General features: G+C 39.7%; 2 protein-coding genes across 5 annotated transcripts in view; one reads left to right on the forward strand and one right to left on the reverse strand.

The window, feature by feature from the left end:
• Positions 1-85: 85 nt before the first annotated feature.
• Positions 86-6,983, reverse strand: nek4 (NIMA-related kinase 4). The gene is made up of 16 exons (XM_026305932.1): positions 6,706-6,983; positions 5,947-6,213; positions 5,660-5,857; positions 5,442-5,549; positions 5,042-5,196; positions 4,712-4,856; positions 3,319-3,996; positions 3,159-3,209; positions 2,859-3,008; positions 2,482-2,646; positions 2,261-2,333; positions 1,883-1,995; positions 1,620-1,711; positions 1,254-1,471; positions 1,041-1,174; positions 86-799 (listed from the first exon to the last, which is right to left on the reverse strand). Exons 1-16 carry the CDS (start codon positions 6,793-6,795, stop codon positions 701-703), a joined length of 2,736 nt encoding a protein of 911 aa, XP_026161717.1. The 5' UTR covers positions 6,796-6,983; the 3' UTR covers positions 86-700.
• The window catches only part of camk1b (calcium/calmodulin-dependent protein kinase Ib), a 33,801-nt gene continuing 27,403 nt past the window's right edge, over positions 5,835-12,232 (forward strand). For 2 of the 4 annotated variants that reach the window (XM_026305936.1, XM_026305934.1), the window contains exon 1: positions 5,835-5,996. The gene's annotated coding sequence lies outside the window, so the exon portion shown is untranslated. Of the gene's footprint in view, positions 5,997-8,464; positions 8,580-12,232 lie in introns of those variants that run through there. The other 2 variants (XM_026305935.1, XM_026305933.1) reach the window with 1 other exon arrangement.

Raw genomic sequence — 12,232 nt, forward strand, 5'->3', positions numbered from 1 at the left:
TGCATTTTAAGTGCTTTTTGTGACTTTCAATGAAGTGTTGGATTTATTGTAGATCAACATTATGGAAAATAGGTGTAAACAAAAAATAAATTTAGGATTTATTAGAAATAATTCAAATAGTAAAAACTATAGTCCATCTACATTACATTATTTTTGTGTATAAGAAAGTACAACAGAGCAACTGGCAGAGGTCAGCTCTAATGTCTTCAAAGATACAGCATAACACAATTATTAAAATTCTAATTGCATTATAACTAAACGACTATTCACTACAGTAGAAAGACATGTAGTGCTATAACATGACTCAAATATTTGCATAGGCATCCTGAAAATTGCAGTTCAAATTTTGTGTTTGTACTTGAATGAGGTACATTACATGTGGGTACACAAAGTCAGCTGTATGATGGAAATTCCTTGAAAAATCCTGCAATCATAACAATTGTCATACAGACAGGAAGAGAAAAATGGCAACACCACACAAACGCGATGTTCTCTTGGCAGGAAATTAATATGCAGGAACGAAACTGAACGGCTTTCACTTGAATACAACTTTCTGCTGCAAAGTTAAACATGTCTCTCAAAGTTTCTTGTTGTGCAGGGATATTTCAAGATTGTGGCCTCTTGTGAGCAAGCTCTGAGAAGTGGTGTCATGGAAATGCAAATGTGTATGCTGCCTTATATACAGTGTTTTTTTTTTCTTCTAAAACTTGAAGGCAATATCCTCAAAAAATTTCAGCTGCCTCACCATCACAGCATAAGCTTGGTATTTCTCATCCCCCATCTGATTCCGAAGGCACAGCTGCAGTGAGAAAAAACAAGGTTAGATAGAAACAAAGGATGGGTGAATCATGTGCTGCTGTAAACAATAATATCCCAGCATTTGTAAAGCATTGATCGTAAATGAAGAAAACCACAAACACACTGACCCAGCTCAGATTTATAGTTGCTGTTCCTGAACAATTAATAATCTTAAAAGGAGTTAAAGCCTGGGTCCAGTACACATGATTTGCTATGATGTCCTTTACGTCTTTAAAACATACTTCTCGCTTGGTGTCATCCTCTTCCTCCATGATTTCCAGCACTTTGTCCAAAAGCTTGACCCCCAGGCCCTTCACCACATCTGTTCTCAGGTATTCTATGGCTCTCCGTATCTTGGCTGGACCAGATGTGGAGCCTTTAGGAGGAACAAAGCCGTTAAACACAATAAAACACCACAGTAACTGACGGATGACAACAGTTTTAAATTATCTAACCTATTGGTATTTCACCAAGTGACAAGTTCTCTGCTTCCTCTCGAGCCTTCCCATGAAGAACCAGGGTGTCTCTGTACTTTCTGTTCAGTTTAAATTCCGGCAGGCCAGTAGATCCGAGTCTATCTTTGTTCATCTCGCTCACACTGTCTCCAACATCCATTCTCAAAGTTTGGGTCATCATGTGCACTAAATCCTGCATGTCACTGGATTCAGTCTTCCTGCATGAATAATAATTCATGAATTATGGGTTACACAATAAATTTATTCAAGCAAAATATGTTAACACATTTTCCAGAGCTAATTATATGAATAGCAAAGCAGGATGGTGACTATTTGAGTTGAAGTTGCACATTTTTATTCCCTTACTTCTCCCTGCAGTCTCCCTCTGAACGCTCTGTTGAACTCGTGGATGAGCTGCATTCATCTTCATCTGACCTACGCTCCAGCAACTTATCCTGCTGTAATAAAACATATCCCCATTGTTGTGACATAGACTTCTGTTTTAAACTAATTGTAATTTTATTATCACAGCACCCTGATAAGACATAACCAGTCTTTTTCCATACAGGAGCACATTCAAAAATGCAGGTGCCTGTGCACAGTTGTATAAGCTATAAAACTGAATGTACCTCAGTGTTGATATCACTGATAGAGTCTGAAACAGATCTGGTAAGTGGAGCATTGTAGTGCTCAGACTTGGTGGAACTGACATCATACGATGCCCTTCTTACAGCTTCAGCACCTGGGAAATCATAAAGGCAAGCAAATGACCAACTTTTCCATTTTAAAATGCTTTAATAAGGAATAAAATATTTCACTTAAAATAAGCACCTACATGCCAGATTCCCAGTATGATTAAATGTATCTAAACAAGTGCACGTTTTGTAGTACTGTTTGAATACTGTTTTATTTTCATTGCTTTCTAAAACGTCTCTATAACTTATGTTACTGTTTGTTATAGGTCTTACTGTAACATTGTAGTTTTATCTAAGAAAGACAGTAATTACCTGGTTGACTGGCACTGGCACTGTCTTGGGACTGCCTCAGTCTCCTCCTCTCTCTGGCAGTCAGAGGACGATCCTGAAAACAAAATTGACATTGTAATTAATAAAATGCTTCTGTTGATTTCAACAATGACTATAAAACAATACATTATGACTTAGATATTAGAAATGTTAAGTGCACTAATTTGAGTGTGTAGTGTATGTGAGTGGACAAGTACCCTCACCTGTGGCAGTGGTAACAGTCCATCCTTACAGGAACTAACGTGTGTGGAGGTTGGAGCCACCCCAGATTTCTTGCTGTCTGTGCACCTCCTGTTCTTCTTCCTCACCTCCACACCTATGTTCTCAACAGGAGGTGGAGGTAAAGGTCTAGGACTTGCCACCTTGCACTACTCGATGGCAAAAACATATACAAGATTAAAATAGATAATTAACTAAGCTAAAAGAAGGTAAAACCTTTCTCTCATGTTTCACCATTTTGTTGTATTATCATAATAATAACGTTAACTTACATGATATTATGTAGTGACTAAACTGCTTTTAAGTCTTAGAGTTTTTGAATTTTAGCAACTTAATTTTAAGCTTCTGTATTGATCTTTACCATGTTCTGATCCACATGTGTCCATCTTGTGTCCCTCCCTCTGTGCTGCTCTGAGATAGACGGCTCTGATGAAAATTGCGGGAGAGTTTGGCATGGAGTGGTGAGACCCAGCTTACTGACTGGTAATGGGGATTCCTCCTGAACAGGTTCCTAAAAAGACAGAAATATACTTTTCCCACTATGGCAATATTTTTCCCAAAAACTAGAAACACATCATCCATTTTGCCCCACTGGGTGCTGGTTTATGGGCTTCAATATGGCAAAATGTCTGAGAAAGCATGCAAGACTTTTAATTCTCACCAGGGTTGGAGGGAATGGCTCTAAAAGCTTTTCAGTGGATTCTAGGTTGTCCTACAACAACATAAATTAACAGCCATGACATATAAATTAACACCCATGAGATAAGGCAAGAATATAAAAAAGATAACTGTAGTATTGCTTTCACATTACCAGAACTTACTTGACTGTCTGAGGTAGGTAGGTGTTGTGCTGAAGCTCCCTTAAGAAGTGCAATGGTGTCATTTCTATTGTCCATATTCATTTCCACAGCTACTCCAATATTTCCAGTACTGAAATTGTGTGATGATCTCCCGTGAGGCATAGAAAAAGCTGCCTCTTTTTCCACTTCAAGCTTTGGGTTCTGCATCTGAGCTTCTTTAAGTAACTCCATGGTATTATCCATATTATCCACATCTGACATCTTTTTCTCTTCACAGGCAGAAAATGTATCCCCAGGGTTTGGCATAGCCTGTGGCTGAATGTCTAACAACCCACTGGATGCCTTCCACTCATCTCCTCCCCTGCTGCTAACACCTGATACAGACTTCAGAGGGGACTTAACAGGGGAAGTATCTGGTTTCCCTCTTCCTTTGCTGTCTTTGTACACACTCTTAGTCACATGTTCACTACCTGCCCGGTGGGGTGGCACAACTGACTGGGGCCTCTGCACCTGTCTGTTTACCAGATCCTCATCCTCTTGCTGTTGGATTTTAATATTGATATTGCTAACGGTTGCCAAAGATACAAGGCTGTCTTTGAGAGCATCAGGTGAAGAGGCTTTGGGTGGTGGAGATGTTTGGGCTGGAGTGCAGTCAGTGACGCCATTTTGAACTTTGTGCTGCTGCAGTTTATCTTGTTTCTGAGAAAGAAGAGACAAAAAAAAGCCGTAAAAAGTCATAATCAATTTGCTGCGCGATCTCAGAATTAATAAACCAATATCTTTGGTAATCACCTTCTGTTATATAATAATGAGAGCAATCCACAAGACTATTTTCACTTTACATGTCTGATGAACAGGATAATTGTTTACAGAGATATGGAGAATAAATCCACATTAATTGAACTTACTCAGAGTTGACCCTGGTACTTTGGAAAATCTGGATGCAATGTCATGTATATTATGAATCCTTTCTAGTGACTCTGCGCCAAATAAAGGGTTAAAAGTATTTACATAATGCTACTTAATTTTGCCGCACTTGCTTGTAGCTTTACTACATTAAGGTAAATAATTTTAACTTGGATAAACTTGCGACCATAGTAGCAATACTTCAACTGTTTACTGTCACCATTAAGGTGAAAGCAAAAAGAAATGTCAACTTATTGTTGTGACTATATTCATTAAGCTCACCAATATTAACATTAATATCAATACCTAGCTAAGAGTCTAATATACAGTAATTCAAACAAAGAAACTAATAGAACACATTTAAGTACAAAAACATAACAAATTCAGTTCTGAGTGCCTAAGAAACATCACATTGCAAAACATGATAGTGGTGATATCAAACATTTACCACCATCAAACTGAAGAGTTTTCTGTGGAAAACCAGCTTTGCTATTTGTCAGTAACTCACCCGTTTCACCCTAACAAGAGGTTCAGGCTGGTGACTAGGAGTCTGCCTCTCAGGCTTTGGCTGAGGTGGTGCCACAGACGATACATTATTGGCCCTACAATCACCACTGCCACTCACAGCTTTATTTCTTGACTTGGCAGTTTTTCTAGCATAGAAAAAAGGAGAACAAACACAAACATCTAAGAAAAGCTCTAAATGCTTTCAAATGAAAAATACAGATAAATAAAATATGATGAAAATACAAATGTTGGGTGACATTTCAGCTAATATTATTAACTTTAAAGAAATTAAAAATGAATAGTAATAATGTTTGCTGTCAATGACTCCTACTCTTTGGTGGCCTCAAGGAACATGGCAATTTGTCTTTTGATGTAGGGCTGTCGGAGGATAAGTTTCACATCTGGCCTGTCTTCAGGTCTCTTACACAGCATGCTCTTGATCAAATCTCCCAGCTGGGGATCATATCTACTGGGCATCTGTGGCAGCTGATAAGAAAACCAGACAATATTTCTTAATCACTGTGAACCTGTGTTGCCATAAATAGCATTTCTAGATAATTACCCTTAGTGATTAATAGTTCAAACTCAGAAGACCGAATTAATTATACATATGTGTATAAAATGTGCAAAACAAACAACCAACTATCTAAAACAAAATACATAAACACACTTGACCTAAAATACATAAAGTAATAAAATACATATATATATAAAAAAAGAATGAACCCCACCTTTCCTTCTACAATGCGATACACCAGTGAGTTCATGTCCTTGGCATTGAAGGCATGTTTCAGTGTGGACATTTCATACACACAACAACCCAGGGCCCATACATCTGACTAGAGAAAAAAAAAATATATATATGTATATGTATATATATATATATACATTTTAAAGTAGTTACAGTTTACAATCCACAAATGAACTACATACAATAAGACCTACACACCTTGTGGTTGTAGGGTTTATTGGAGAAGAGCTCAGGACTCATATAGTAAGGAGTCCCTATCAGTGTGCTGGCCATATCATTCTGGTTCTCCAATACTCGTGCAATGCCAAGGTCCCCAACTTTGATGATGTTTGTTTTTGTCAGGAAGATGTTCTGTGTTTTAAGGTCTCTGTGAAGAATGTTCCTCTCATGCAGATACTGAAAAGCAAAATCAGAACAGTGTTTTTAAACAGACTGTAGTCAATCCACTGATTGCACCTCTCTTTCAACAGTACAATATCCTGTACCTGGAGTGCCATGGCTATCTGGACAAACCACTCCACCACCTGCCTCTCAGGTAAGAGTTCCCCCTTTTGCTGTTTCAGTCTGTGATAGAGGTCACCACCTTCACAGTAACCCATCACAATATACAACTGGCAGTCTTCTCCTTCCCAGGACTCTCTGTAGGTCACAATGTTAGGATGGCGCAACTGGGACAGAAGCTGCGCCTCCTGCTCTGCTGCTCGCCGCTCTCGCTTTGAGGAGGTGGTTAAATTCAGCTTCTTTATAACGTACTGAAACAAAAGCAAAATGCACACCCACTATATTCAAACTTAAGGAAAACATACATATCAAACCAAACAAACCACAAAGAAAGGCAGAAAATAAAAGGCAAGGTAAAATAACAATAACTCTACCTAGATCTAAACGAATTGAACGAATCATATAAATGTAAGTAACGCTAAACAATTTACTAAAAATACTGATAACTGACAGTGGTCCGCAAATCTTCATGAACTAATTATAATAGATTTACTGGCATGTAACTGTTATATCCTGCCAGCACTGACGGTTTTAAAACTATTATGCTCGCCTCACTAATCCCTGGCACAACGTACAAGAGCGTAAACAACATTCAGCTAACCTTATGCTAACGTTAGCTATAACTACATCATCCAGGTGATAATAAATCTCAATCTCATCAATTGTTAACACGAATCGTTACTTATTTTAAATCTGTGCTATGCTGAACTTCCTTTGGCGCTACAGGCTTTTTTTTTCCTCACCTGTTTTCGGTCTGTTCTGTGTTTCACTAAGTTCACCTCCCCATAGCTCCCTTTGCCCACGACTCTGATGAAAATATAATTATTCATCATTCTTCAAAACTCCTCAGAACATGACCCCAAACGGTGAAACGTAACGCGACACTCTCACTGAGGTTAACGGGGGTATTTCATCCCATACTCCGGCGGTAAAGACGACAGAAACACACAAAACCTGTGAGGGAAACTTGGCGCTAGCGGACTGCCAGCGACGAGATTTTGGAAACGCAGGAAATCAGCAGCAGTCGATAGTTTTTCGTCACTAGGCAACTGGCAAGTTAGCGCCGACGACGATGACGAGAGGAGCCGACTGGACCAAGCACAGCTGCGTTTACAGGACAGCGCCCCCCAGCGTCTGCATCTACGCAACGACGCAGGCTCACAGGAACGTTTTTGAAACTCACACAAAAAAGCCTTTACAAAAAATACTTTTTAAGTTTCTACACGAGTATCACATTAAGTACCACAAACACACAGGCCTAGATTTAATTTAATTTTAAAATAATTGTATAACATTACATTGATATAACTGAGCGTTATTTGTGCCAGTGCAGGATAACAGCATTTTACAAGTAAAACAATTATCCTTGTATCAGGTCTGAAAAATAGTCTATTTTTAGACTATTTTTATATTCCTAAAAGTGCAAATGAACTGATTTGCAGACCATTTCTGCACAGCTCCCATGAACTTGCTGTGGTTCTTGTAGCCCAGTAGATGGAGCACTAATCCAACACAAGCTGGTATAAATGTATTGTAACAAATTATTACTGGTTAGCACCTGTCTATTTAATTGGAGATGGAAAAATCAGTTATGCTGGCTTTATTCTAAGTTTATCTTGTAGCAACTGTGCAAATTAAGGAGGAAAAAAATTTTTTATTTTAGGTTTGGTTTATTCCTTAATAAAACAATATATACAGTTAACATGCTGGTCCAAATATAAAAAAACATTTATAAACAAGTCAATAACAGTTTCAGAACATGCAGTAGTCTGTATATGAAGACAAAAAAAATGAGATACATAAAGCTGAAACATCAGGATAAAGACATTTGAAGTAAATGCATGGATTTAAAATTGCTTCCTGACTGAGTAACTGCCACTATCATATGGGACTAGAAGGTTATACAAAATAAAACTCTCAGAGTCACATAAAGTTTCAGAGATTCGTGCTACACCCGCTCTGGATGACAGAGTGCTCCCGACACTTGTCCATTGTCCCTGCTGCCGTCAGACTCTACAGCTTTCTCTACATTTGCATTCATGTTAATACAGACTTGACACTATCTGACACTGGCATCGGACTGACTTCCTATTTTATTCCCACGGAGGCTGTTTGTACATATTTTATATTGTTATTATCATTATTATTATTTGTACTGGTCTAATACCTGAATTTCCATGCCAGGGGATCAACAAAGTGTTACATAATCTAATCTAAAACTAGGTCTGTGTGTGCACAGTGTCAGGAGATATATTTAAAACCATCATGTTGATTATTATTTATTTATTTTATAGTTTATTCCAGAGTTTTGGCAATCAGCCGGGCTCATTTAAACGATCCAAAGCTGCACATCAACACTTTCTCACCTCAAAGCCTGTTATCTGAGGGTCAGCACGGGAGTCACGGGTGGGGAGAGGTGACCAATAGCGTGACAGAAGTGTTTACCTGGCCGCCCCAGCTCGGCCGGTGATTGGTCCGTCGGCCGCCCCGCCCTGCTGTGACGTCAGGAGGGTCGCTGCTGGTGAGGTTGCCAAGTAGAGAGTCAGTGTGAGCGCAACGAGTTGGAGGGACGGACCGTGGACGCGGCTGTTGGACCTTACCCACTCTTACATTTCAGGTAGTAACGACAGCTGCTACACTGCCATGACACAAACTTTCATGTAGACTCTCCAGACAGGTGCCGGATAGGCTGTGGCTCCCACAGCTCGTTTATCAGTTATCAGTTAGCTAACGAAGACGGGCACTTTTAACGGGAGGACTTGTCGTTTAACGTCAGTCAGAGAAACGTTTTTAAAACTATAACTTAGCCTTACTGTGGGAGCAGCCGTCAGTCCAGTCATGCAGATGTGCTTTCATTCAAATCAAGAGGACCTCTATGAACCTGACTGCAGTCTCAAAGCTATCATTTGTTAGGGACTGGATTAATGGATTAGTTAACGGTAACTACTTGTCTTTTTCCATACAGAATATTATAATTAGACCGCTCTCTGAATTGATGTAGGTCAAATCAAGTTGACACAGAACTTGACTGTCTACGAATAACTCGAGGCTGTGTCTTGAGACAGCCTTAGCAGTTTGTTGATTACATTTTAAAGCAGAAATGACGCGCGGAGGTTTGGACGGTAAACATGACACGATGTGCTACTTTCGCTTTAACTTTCTTTGCCCTTTCTGTTATTTCTCGTTTCTCCTTCCTTTTCTCCTTTTCTTCTTTCTTTGTCCCTTTCCCTCTCAGCCCTCTGTCTCACACACCTCCTCACCTGTTCTGGCTATGGGATCTGGTACAGAGAAGTCTGCTTATCAATTAATAAGCTTTTGCCGTGCGTCACTGACAGCAGCTGACCAATCAGACTGCTGTCAGTAAATCTCTCTGTGTGCCAGTGGGTACATGGGATTGACAGGGGGCCATGCAGTTTTGGATAGGCACTACCTTGGTAAGCAGTTGACATCTGCTCAGGGAACGATGGTGGAGATTAACTGGATAGTTTTTGGATATCTGTGATAGTTCATGTTGGTAGACGCAACAGGTTACAGTAACAGTGAATCACAAGCTGCCCACGGACTGCTCTCTCTGTGTTTATGCTTTTAAATATGTCGTCCTTGGCTCATGGACAAGACACTCGCCCACCAACTGCAGAGACAAGTCTGAAACTTTGACCTGATGAATCATTTTTGTTGTACTGAGGATGTGAATGAAATCTTAGTTTCTCATTTCACTCTGCTCTACATGTCTACACATTCTGGATTAATCCCCAATTTCCCAAGAGACAATCCAACCAGTAATGTAAACAATAACAAATATTAGGAGTTACAAAAAACAAAAAGATTACTATCCTTAAAAATGCCTGTGATGAAATGTGATCCCAGTGTCAGACCAGCTGGATGTGAAAAATACAGCTGTGCTTTGCTCTTTAAATCAGATTTCAGATTGATCAGATGGCCAAAGCCATGAAACAAAGTAGAAAAATTGTTTAAAAAAACAATTTGGCTTTCATTGAGGGTGAATCCGCTCTGACAAGAATGCAGCTGCTTGACATGAGGTAAGGCTTTGTTATGCTGAATTCCCCCTGAGCCTGTGCCAGAGATTGTCTGCTGAGATATACAGTAGCAGCAGAGAAGGGCCAAAATTATTATTTGTCTATGTTTGAAGTCAAAAGATAACCAACTTGTAAGTGTGTTAACTTGTTATCATCACCTCTGTCAAGACATGAGCTCTAAGTGCATTTGTCTGTGTCTATATGTGTGTGCACATGTGTTGCCAACATTCTAACACCACTGACTAAATTTCACAGTCAAAAAACCACAACTACCTGTCATTTTGTCACGTTTAACTGTGGACGTGTGTATGTGTGTGTATTTCTTCTGTGCAGTGCACATCACAGGAATGGGAAACCAGTGAGTACAGCCAATCTCTCCGTGCATATCTTAAACAAGGGTGAATGCTGCATGTTACATAGTACTGAGGGAATGTGGTTATGGTACTGTGCATTTCCTGGTCTCAAGCCATTTCAGTCCTTTTGCATTTTGAATTTTGAGCAGCTTATCTTCACCCTCTGGCCAAAAGACATGTCATTGGGGACATGGAGTGGCTATTTTTGGCCTTCTACATGCTCATACCTGCATGTGTTTCTCCTCTACTCGCCCACATTTTTAAAACTTGCCCCTGTCTATCCCTGCGTGTCCCAAACGTGAGTTTTCAACTGCTGTTTATATCATTTGCCTGTTTGGACAGACCCCCCCCCCTGTTTGAACAGACCCCTTTGCCCCCTTGTTCAACAGTGTCCTGAAACCTACAGTGCCGTGAGTTGTGCTATTTGAACTATGAAGTGACAAATTATGTCCAGTTGTTTGTTTCATTGAAAGGAAATCAAAGAGTTATAAAGGGAGTCTTAGTTGCATGTTGTTATATCCTTAGTATGCAGTAGCTATCTGTAGATTTCTAAAATGAACACAACCTATGACAAGCAAAGATTGATGCATTCAGAGATTTTGAATGACTTTGATGTTTAATGACTTTGATGTTCAGTATCACCCATTCTCACTGCATGAATTAACATGAATCTCCATGAATCTCCATATGAGGAAAGTGAAATGCTACACAGTTTCTCCAGCATCAGTTTCCTCAAAATGTGCTGTTGCAGTTCTGTTTGACCCAGCAGTTTCTACTGTTTAAACAAAATGATGCTAAATTAATGCTGGTCAGCAAGTTCAGAGCTGCAACTCTTCTATCTTCATCCATCCATCCATTATCTATATCCACTTATTTCTATTTAGGGTCACAGGGATCTGCTGGGGCCTATCCCAGCTCTCTTTGGATGAAAGGAGGGGTACACCCTGGACAGGTCACCAGTCCATCACAGGCCCACATATATACAGACAACCTCACGCACTCACCTCACTCCTGTGGGCAGTTTAGAGTCACCAATCAACCTGACATACATGTTTTTGGACTGTGGGAGGGAACTTAAATACCCAGAGAAAACCCACGCAAGCACAGGGAGGACATGTAAACTCCACACAGAAAGGCCCCTGCTGGGTTTCGAAACAGGACCCTTCTTGCTGTGAGGCAGCAGTGGTAACCACTCATCCACCGTGATGCCCTCTCCTAGCTTCATCTGGCTAGAATTTTATATTTTGAGGTTTAATCAATATAATAGTATTATTCAATATGTTATTTAATAAAATGAATCAATATGAAAGTATTATTCTTAATATAATATCATAGTTTAATATTAATATGGTAATATATCCTCAATCCACAGTTGAAGATGTACTCAGGAATCGAGTTACAGACTACCATGTATTGTTGTACTGAAGCCAGGAGGAGTCTATGAGCAACGGCTGTGATACAGCAGATTCACCAGCAAACCTTTTTCTGGACTTCCTCTTAGTGCTTCCCGTCTGCACATTATTTTGCATGCCGTTTTTTTTTTGTGTGTGTGTGTAGAGATACTTCCTGAAATGGCAATCAAATTGGAGTGGAAGAAATTTTTTATTGTTGCTTGTCTGTGATATTTCATTTGCTTTTGTGCATTGTATTAAAACTAAACATAAAATAGTGGAGCAAGCTGTCAAAGTGACCCCTGCCATTAGATGCTAAAGCAGTTTAGACTCTCAGATATGATAGCAGCCTGTTCTGACATTAGTGAAGGCACCATCCATCCATCCATCCATCCATCCATCCATTATCTATACCCCTTTATTCCTTAACCAGGGTCACGTGGATCTGCTGGAGCCTATCCCAGCTCTCTTTGGGTGAAAGGCAGGGGT

Source organism: Mastacembelus armatus, chromosome 5 (genome assembly GCF_900324485.2).
Source record: "Mastacembelus armatus chromosome 5, fMasArm1.2, whole genome shotgun sequence".
Lineage (NCBI taxonomy): Eukaryota > Metazoa > Chordata > Actinopteri > Synbranchiformes > Mastacembelidae > Mastacembelus > Mastacembelus armatus.